Source organism: Stegastes partitus, unplaced genomic scaffold (genome assembly GCF_000690725.1).
Source record: "Stegastes partitus isolate 25-593 unplaced genomic scaffold, Stegastes_partitus-1.0.2 Scaffold1705, whole genome shotgun sequence".
NCBI lineage: Eukaryota > Metazoa > Chordata > Actinopteri > Pomacentridae > Stegastes > Stegastes partitus.
This window is the reverse complement of record NW_007579436.1, coordinates 1-9,825: the sequence shown is the minus strand read 5'-3', so window position 1 is coordinate 9,825 and position 9,825 is coordinate 1. Positions and strand designations below refer to the sequence as shown.

The 9,825-nt window shown below is 46.6% G+C and overlaps 2 protein-coding genes across 2 annotated transcripts in view; both read left to right on the top strand.

Annotated features, from left to right (window-relative positions):
* Positions 1-1,099, top strand: part of LOC103372172 (protein disulfide-isomerase TMX3-like) — a 19,406-nt gene extending 18,307 nt beyond the window's left edge. The window contains exons 9-12 of the mRNA XM_008301745.1: positions 110-163; positions 245-374; positions 461-529; positions 630-1,099. Coding sequence (XP_008299967.1) covers positions 110-163; positions 245-374; positions 461-529; positions 630-818 — 442 coding nt within the window. The 3' untranslated portion in view covers positions 819-1,099. The remainder of the gene's footprint in view (positions 1-109; positions 164-244; positions 375-460; positions 530-629) is intronic.
* A 3,546-nt stretch (positions 1,100-4,645) lies between these two features.
* Positions 4,646-9,794, top strand: cdyl (chromodomain protein, Y-like; the record flags this gene model as incomplete). The annotated part of the gene is made up of 5 exons (XM_008301744.1): positions 4,646-4,838; positions 7,725-8,448; positions 8,735-8,988; positions 9,278-9,450; positions 9,533-9,794. Coding segments are annotated over exons 1-5 (1,437 nt in total), but the record flags the coding sequence as incomplete, so codon positions are not given.
* Positions 9,795-9,825: the final 31 nt, after the last annotated feature.

The following is a 9,825-nucleotide window of genomic DNA, read 5'->3' as shown; positions in this document are numbered from 1 at the left end:
CTGTCCATCTGTCTACCTGTCTGTCGGTCCATCTGTCTACCTGTCCAATGGTCCACCTGTCCATCTGTCTACCTGTCTGTTGGTCCACCTGTCCATCTGTCTACAGCAGCTTCTACTTCGGCTTCATGGAGGACAGCGGCTACATTAACGGTCTGGTGATGGGGTGAGTTTGTCTCTTTAATTTCTCGTCAGTGTCTCTGATTGGACGCCTGTGAGTCATTAGCCTTCCTCTCGTTGTCATCAGTGAGGTCATCGTGCCGTCCTTCATCATTGTCAATCTCTCCAATGACGGATATTTCCTGCCACTGGGCGCTGTGGAGACAGAGCGCCACCTGCTGGACTTCATGGATGGAGTACTGGATGGCAGCGTGGAGGTAAGTGAGGACAGATTCACCTGGTCTCTGTGTGTCTGTCCGTCTGTCCGTCTGACTGTCTGACTGTCTGACTGTCTGTGTCTCAGATTCAGGGAGGAAACAGCATCACTCAGCGGTTCAGACGCTTCTTCTATGACGCCAAAGTCACGGTAACGGTAAGTGATGTCATCAGCTTGCCAACTGTCTTCTGACCATCTGTCCTTTCTGTCTTCTGTCCGTCTGACCATCTGTCCTCTCTGTCTTCTGTCCATCCAGCCGATCTTCACCAAGGCTCCGCTGCTCGGCTGCTTCCTCTTCGGTGTCCCACTCGTCATCGGCGCTGCTCTCTGTTTTGTCTGCTGTAAGGGCCGAAACTCCGCGGATGATGATGACGATGATGGCGTTGCACTATTAGCTCCATCTCTGCAGCAACGCAAAAAGTCAAGTGACAAGAAGTCAGACTGAGGACAAGGACGGAGACGGATCCAGACTTCTGTCCATAACCGTCGGCACCTGTGTCTGTTTCACCAGCAGCAGCCAGAGAGATTTTTAAAGTTATTTTGGGTTTGCTGTGATACTTGAGTCGACTGAATTTACAGGAAAACATCAAAGCAAATGTGACAAGTTGTTAATTCCCATTTGTGAACCAGTAACTCACCTGTCAGGTAACTCTGCTGCAACCTGTAGCATCATTTCAATCTCAGGTACAGAAATAAAGAAGAAGAAAATAAAGAAGTGTGTAGAAACCCCTGGTGTCTCTGAACCTCTGGCGGTACCTGCTGTTCTATCTGGTCCTGCAGTGTTATTGTAGAACAGTCTGATGTTCCTCAGTAGCTACAAGAGGAGAAAATGTTCTGCATCATTTGTATTACTCGAAACCAATCACAATCATTGGGGGCGGGGCTAAAAACAGGCTCCAGCAACAGTTTCTTACCCAAAACAGTGACGGATGAATTCTTGTGGTGGAACATTTACAGGCAGAGACATGAGAACTGACACTAAAATGGATAATTTACAGAAATAACCAATGAGGGTACTGCACAAACTAAAAGTCAAGCTAACTTTCAGGCTCAATGTCAGGATAAGAGTTGGGACTGTTGCTAGGACTTGTTGCTTATCCAGAGTTCCTGTAACTGTGACCACAGTTATCACAGAGTTTTCTGGTCTTACTGACTGTTTGAATGTTTTTCCACCATTAAGTGACTTTTTTTTTTTTTTTTTACTTTTCTGTGGTCAGAAACAACAAATACAGCATTTTACAAGTAACTGATTTAGGTTTTTTCAATCATGTCTTTTAACNAGAGGGTAGATGTAGGGTTAGAGGGTAGATGTAAAGTTAGAGGGTAGATGTAGAGTTAGAGGACAGATGCAGACCAGCTGTAGTACCTGGTTGTTCCACCAGGTGGAGCCTCTACCTGCTTAACCCTGTGGAGAACAGAGGAGGTGTCACTCAGACTACAGGTCATGGAGGCAGCAGAGAGCATTGTGGGAGTTTAGCAGCAACGGGACCATGACAGAGACTCTGAGGAGGACTGTAATGTACTTGACCTGTATGACATCAGCATAAATGATACTGATTCGGTATTGAGAAATGAAAGATACTGAAAACAATCAATGTTTGGAAAAAATATATTACAGCCTTGATCTGGTTGAAGTCATTTTTCATTTAGTATCTGCTAGTACCTGATTCCATAATATGCATCTGAAGTATTGTGGATCAGCTATAGTACCTTGCTGTTCCACTAGGTGGAGCTGCTTACTGTTTAATACTGTAGAGACCATGATAGGAGGTTACTTTGGTGTTAGCAGGCAGAGTGTACTGTGGAAGCTTCGATAGTAAAGAGGAGCCATGATAATATGGTCTGTGAGGCTTCATGACGTGTCGACGCTGTGGCACCGTTATATTGGTAGCTTATGAATTGCTTGTTTTCACAGTGTGACGCATAAAAACTTAGCTGAATTTATAGTGTTATTCATCAGTTACTGATCGTTACTGCTGCACTTATTAGGTAAATTAATGAAATTCATGACAGCTGGGCGCGCTTATGGCTCACCTGGTTGAGCGGGCGACCCATGAGTTCGATTCCCGCTGGTCTCGCTCCGTTCTTCCTGTCTCACTCTCTCACTGTCCTGAATAATAAACGCCAAAAAAATAATCTTTAAAAAAAAGAAATTCACCACAGCTGTGTGACAGCGGATGTAAATTTAGGACTGGGGGAAGGTTCCTGCCGATACTGAATATTAAATGGTTCAGATCAGTTCAGGGCAAAAAAAAAAAAAAAAGAAACTTGATGAGGATGAGTTTTAAAGCAGACCATGTTCAGAGCTGCAGAGCTCAGAGGAGAAGAGCTGCTGGTGGAGACGAAGATCTCATGTGTCTCCCTGCAACATGATCAAACATCTCATGTGGTCTTAAATCAGCTGTTTCTTCAGTGGACTCTGGTTGGTTCTGTGTCCTGCTGAGACTCTGTGTTTTCTGTCCAGATGTGATGACCTCAAACGGTTTCTGTCTGGCGAACAGCGAAACCATCCTGTTTGACTTGACTCCACCCACACAGGAAGTCCCGACCCAATCAGACGACTCCACGGGCCGGCGGTGAGCTGTCAGTCAATTCCATGTCTATGTCATCACTGAACGTTACTCAGTGTGTCATGTTCAGGTACGCTCAGGTCTGCTCAGGTACGTTCAGGTACGTTCAGGTCTGCTCAGGTNCCCTCTCAGCACGCTGCGCTCTGATTGGACTGTTGAGACGATCTCACAGGTGGCCAGAGGCTCTGATTGTGTTTTTTTTACGTCTTTTTTTAACCTCAAATAAAAGATGTTTGTCAGTTTGTTCATGTGATGCTGCTTTTAGAGGCCCCTGACTCCAGACAGTCCAAAGAGAAGCAGCTGTCACCATGGTAACACTGACAGAGGATGTAAATAAAGTAATTCAGTGAGTTGTCAGTCAGCGCCACACGGATCATACAGCTTGTGTGATGGAGGTTGATCAGAACTGACCAGCCACCATCACACATGCTGACATGAGCCTGGAGAGTTTACCCAGAATGCACTTTGTAAAGTTTCCTCTGGTGAATGATCAGAACCAGAACCACATCAACTCTGGTCAGTAGATAAAGGTTCTGCAGATACAGAACCAGATGTTCTGAAAAGGTTCTGAAGGAACTTTGTTCAGGTTTGGTTGGTTTTAACAAACAGTAATGTAATTTAATGCCTGTGTTGCTGTTTGTGGTAACAAACAGCCTGAGCTGCTGATTGGCTGACCTGCTGACCCCCGCCCCCTCCCACAGACCCCCCTTAGGGCAGAGTAATGAGGTTAATCAGCTTGTGCAGGATAATCCATCCCACACACTGAACCGGGTTAACCAACTGACAGCGTCTCCATGGCAACACACAAGTAACCAACCCTCACATGAAGCTTGATCTTGATTATAAAAAGTCACCTCAGCAAAAACTTCCGTCTCTGAATCGGTTTAATCCTCAACAGACATGTGGAGCCCTAAACAGGAGGCTTCCTGAATGACTCAGCAGCATCTGATTGGAGCAGAGCTCAAGTCCTGCAGGTGTTTGAACTGTTCTTCATGTGCAGAGTTCTGGAGGCTTCTGTCACTCAGTGATGAAGTCCAACATTTCAAGCACAAAGTTCTGTGTTAACATTCAGCGTGTGCAGGAATCATGTGGAGACGATCACGTGACGCGTCAGGAAACTTCAGCAAGTCGAAGCCTGACATCGTGATACTTAATCAAAGACATTGTTCTAAATGTCTTGTTCAAAAATTATTGGCTATTAGATTCTGTAGAACAAGGAACCTTCCTCCTCCTGGTTCTGATCCTGTAGAACCAGAACCTTCCTCCTCCTGGTTCTGATCCTNGGTGTCCTCACCAGGACGCCAACCACCGACCTTCTAGCTGTGAGGCCACGGTGCTAACCACAGCGCCACCTTTGTCTCTGTCAGTGTGGAAATCTGTAAACAACTTGATAAGTTGGATTTTCATTCTACAGAAGTTAGAGAAGAAGAACAGTGAGTCAAGTCCCTTTATTTATAGAACACATTTAAATTGACTCTGAGCCAAAGTGCTTTCAGTAGAGAATAAGATTATGATCACATCAAGAAAAACATTAGGGTTCGGAACTTACATGTTAATTTACCATACAAATTTAAATATTAATATGAAGTCCCCACACACGATCTGCTCAGTCTGTCTTATACATTTGTAGAGAAGCGCAGATCTGTGCTGCCTGTAGGGGGCAGCGTTGCGCTCCACAGTGAAGCCTGAAGAAGAAGAGCGGTGGTGCTAACAGCTAACGGCTAACAGCAGTGTGATAACGGACCGTCCTGTCGGGAGCAGATACACCGACTAGCAGCGGGCCGACACCGGACCGACACCGAAACTTTCTCTAATGTCGCTGCTGAACTGAAGAAGCTTCTGGAAGCTGCTCGTGAACGCGCACGGTCTCCATGGCTACGGAGGAGTTGTACGAGGTGACGCGACCTGATGCTAACATGCTAACGGTGGCTAGCGGCTGAGAGTTGGTTAAGTTAGTGAAGTTGACGCGCTGCGGCCGCTGAACTGAAGAAAAGTCACAGAAAGCGGTTAGTTAGCAGCTGGTTGACTCGTTTAAGCGAATCAGAGTGTGGCAGGTGGAGGACTTGAACCCGGATAAAGATTACAGACTGATTTAGCTTCTGGAACTAGCACTATAGGTAGCTCTCATTAGCTCCCATTAGCTCCTGCTAGCTCCTGTTAGCTCGTGTTAGCTCCCCGTTAGCTCCCATTAGCTAGCTCGGTGCTTCAGTCCGGAGGATGCTGGCTGATGAAACGCTTCTCAGTCTGACCGACTTCAGGCGGATTTCTGATGATTGTGTTGAAATGTTTTCGGGCTCAGAGACCGAAGAGAAACTTCGTCTTTAAAGTTTGACCAAACTTTGAGCAGGTTTTAATCACTGAGCTGGGTGGATAACTAACTGCTGCCACTCAACTAATTTACTGGTTAGTCGATTAATCGAAGTGATTCGGTTCCTCCAAAAAGAAAAATTACTCTTTTGTCTAAATTTAAGTTATTGAGACAAACCGTGCGACTCATTGAAGCAGTTCAGTGTTAAATGGAAACAGAGGTTTATATTAAAAACTGGAGAATAAAACAATACAGAAGAAGGATCAATATTTAAATCAGAAATCTACGTTTCTTTTAAAGGCCTCAACAAAGTGCTAAATTTCAGTGTGAATATTAAGCTATAAAATATTAAAGGTCAACGTGGATATTTTACTTCTCAGAGCAGCTAAAGAAACTCTTTTCTCCTTATTGTGTGATGGTTCTCTGATTTTAGCAGACGGCTGAGTTCTTGTTGATGCAGCTGAATTCAGACGTCGTCTTTAACTTGGCTTTGTTGTCGGACGACGTTTTAAAGTCAGTGTTTTGAATGAAGTGGCTGCTGGTTAACGTGCCGTCTGAATGCCTCTCAGTCACTGTGTCATCCTGATTTTGCTGCCTGACAACAGAAACACCTGTAACTCAGGACCTCTGTGTTAAAGTGCAGTCTATGTGAGCACAGAGAGCAGGAGAGAAGCGAACTGCTGGAAGCTGCTGCTACGTTCTGACACCAAACCGTCTTTATGTTCAGGTTCATTTATGGAAATGTTTACACTGAACCCAGTCAACATTTTAAAAACTGTTGGAGCCAAAAACCACTGACATCATGACACGTCACACATCTGACTTTGTTATCCTGAGTTTACCTGTGCAGGTTGAACCTGAGTTTATTGATCGAAGATGGTTGTGTTGATGAAAACACAAAGTCACTCTCACCTACGCTATTGAACAAACGATGCAGAAACAGACAGTGCCTAGCTGCTTCTAACTTATTATTTTGCATACAGTCATTAAATGAAAATTAAACAAAAAAACTTCAGTGCCACTTATATGACAGTACCCACCTTTAAATGGCAGACAATAATGGAATGTAATAGATGTTTACAGATTATCACCTGAAGAATAACAGAAAGAATACCATAATTATATTAAAGATTGTATTGAAATAAATTCTCTTTGACAATTAATTGGTAGTGACGTTACCATAACGTACGTGTAACCTGAGAAAAATCTGTTGTAAAACAAAATAAGTCGACATTATTTACAGCTGTGGCCTGTGTTTTTTTAAATCATGTAAATGCTTTTTGCAAAGTGCTGCTCAAAGTGAATCCAAACTAGACTTTGGTTTTGTTGTGCGTTCTAAAGTCTCCACCTCATTGTGTGAACTGACATGTGGTGAACTGGCGTCTAATTAATAAAACTGAATTGAATTTATTTATTTATTTTTTGACACTTGATTTTTATTAAGCAAGTTTCCAAGAGAAAGTCTACATTCATCACAATATCAGAGTATGAGTAAAAAAGATCAACACAATCGAAGTACAAAATAAAACAACATGGTGACATGGGACTGGCCTCTGTTACAAATGTGTGCAGCATCGCCCTGATCTCTGTTAAATATCTGTGGTGTCATTTCCTCTTGTTTTTATATTCTACCCATTTTTCCCACTTTGACTGAAGCTTCTCCTGCTGTATCCTCAATATATGTGTTCATCTCTCCATGTGAAATGTTTCCTCCACTGTTCTTAACCATTGCTCCTGTGTAGGTGGCTCAGCGTTGTGCCACTCTCCTGTTATGGCCTTCTTGCTGGCTGCTAGCAGCGCCTTTACCAGATATCTGTCCTGATGTTGAGTGTTTTCTTCTGTTAGATTCCCCAGGTACAATACAGAGCCAATCCTGGGTACCTCATGGCCTAATACCTCCTTTAATACTCCCCATACTCCCTCCCAATATTCCTCCAGCTTTGGGCATTTCCAAAATATGTGCACATGATCCACCCCGTCCTGTCCACATGATCTCCAGCAACTGCTCTGTTTTGGTGCATATCTCCCTTTTGTCTTTGGGGTGATAAAGAATCTAATTATGTTCTTCCAACCATTCTTCCTCTGTCATCTCAATTTCAAATTCTCTGTCCCATTTTTCTTTTCTGTACAGTGTTGGATTCCCCCTCCTGTTCAGCATAGCCTGCTATAATACTGACACCACTCTACTCATCTTCCCTTTATATGCACCAATTAATACCGTGATTACTCCATTCGGCTCTTTGGTCTTCTCTATTTTTATTGCCCTTATATAATAGTCCCTAGCCTGTAAATATCTGGAATAATCAGTTCTTTCAATATGACTGAATTGAATTGAATTAGTATTTGTGTTTGTGGTTTTGTTAATTATAGCTGTATTTTATTTTGTAATTCAAAACGGAAAATATTTCAAACCTGTGACTTGTGAATAGCATGTGTAGAGAATGTACACAGACTGTGAATCTGTGACCTGCAGGTGGAGCGCATCGTGGACAAGAGGAAGAACAAGAAGGGGAAGGTGGAGTACCTGGTCAGGTGGAGAGGTTACAGCTCAGAGGGGGACACGTGGGAGCCAGAGACACACCTGTCCACCTGCATGATCTACGTCCACGAGTTTAACCGTCAGTACGCCGAGCGGCAGAGAGACGCCACGCTGCTGCGCTCCACCCGCAGCTCGCCCAGCCTCTACTGTAGCCCCGCCCACAGGCCACCCTGCAGGCCGCCGCCCACTGCCCGCAGTGACATCAGCCCAGGTGTAGCTGGAGACGGTAACCAGGTGAAAGCTCCACTTGGCCTCCACCTGTCCCCCCCCGGACCGCCCCGCCCCGCCACCGTCGGCTCCCAACAGCCCCCGGACAGGTTCAGCAGCAGCCTGATGTCGGCGTCTCCGGCCAGCTCTGCCCGCCGCAGCGTAGATCTGTCCAAGACCGGCATCAAGATTCTAGTTCCAAAGAGTCCGATGAACAGCCGGCTGGACTCGGAGGAGTCTCCCAGTGAGGCAGCTCACAGCCTGGAGGCCGGAGCTCAGGAAGCTCACCTGGTTCCACCTGAGGTCGCCCTGCTGGAGAAACCTGCAGGAGTCCAGCTGGGGCCCGGAGAGGAGAGGGCCCGCATGGGGACCCGACCGCGAAGCCAGAACCCCCTGCCGCCGCCCCGAGCCCCCATCACCCCCGCTGCCATGCGCTCCCTCAGCGGCACAGGTGAGTTCTACTTTTTGTTCAGGTCCAACATGGTGGCAATTCTAAACCAGAGCTGCATCAATTAATGGATGAGTTGATTTGTTGTCAACATTTAAACTGTTAACTATGAATGCAATCAGCTGGCAGAGACACTGGATTGATTTTTATTACTTTAACATCCTAAAAGGTTGTATTATCAGGAAAATGAAGTCAGCAGATACTATATATTAAATGACTGGATCTTGAAACATTCCTGGTTGCATTTCCCATCGTGGCGTTCTGAGGATCTGCGTTCTGTCTCCTAAAGGAAACTCGGCGCTGATGGAGGCCGTCGCGGCCAGCGGGATGTCGGGTTTGCAAAGCACTGTTGCTGGGGCAACCAGTGTGACAGGGAAACGCCGTCTAGAGGAAAGAACAGCATTCGACAAACGTCTGAGGTTCAGTGTGCGACAAACGGAGAGCGCCTACCGTTACCGCGACATCGTGGTAAAGAAACAAGATGGCTTCACCCACATCCTGCTGTCCACCAAGAGTTCTGACAACAACACCCTCAACCCCGAGGTGAGGCCCCGCCCAATGAATCAGGCCTGCTAAACAAGTCAGACCCCGCCTAATGAGTCAGGCTCCGCCCAACAGTTTAGGCCCCGCCCATCGAGTCCAGCCCCACCTAATGAGTCAGGCCTGTTCAAAGAGTAAGACCCCACCTAGTGGGTTAGGCTCCGCCCAACGAGTCAGACCCTGCCCCTAGCTTCACACGTTGGACCCCGCTCCCACTGAAAGCACCACACTTAGAGACTGCGACATCACCTGTCCAAACACCTGATCACCTGGACTTTCTCCTTCCTGTCAGGTGATGAAGGAGATCCAGAGCGCCATGGCAACGGCAGCATCAGACGACAGTAAGCTGGTGTTACTTGGTGCCGTTGGCAGCGTCTTCTGCTGTGGCCTCGACTTCCTGTATTTTATCAGACGCCTGACGGACGACAGGAAGAAGGAGAGCATCAAGATGGCCGAGACCATCAGGTAACGCTACCGGAGAGAGGCGGTGGTGCTGTGATGTCAGCAGTAAGTAGGAAGCGCTGACCTCTGACCTCCTCTTCCTCAGAACCTTCGTCAACACCTTCATTCAGTTCAGGAAGCCGATTGTGGCGGCGGTGAATGGGCCAGCAGTCGGCCTGGGGGCGGCCATCTTGCCGCTCTGCGACGTGGTGTGGGCCAATGAGAAGGCCTGGTTCCAGACGCCGTACACGTCCTACGGCCAGACGCCCGACGCCTGCTCCTCCTTCACCTTCCCCCGCATCATGGGGCTCGCCTCGGTCAGTGCTGCTGTCACCGCCATGTTCACTTCCCACCTCCTCCTCACCCCTTCATCCTCCTCACCCTTCATCCTCCTCACCC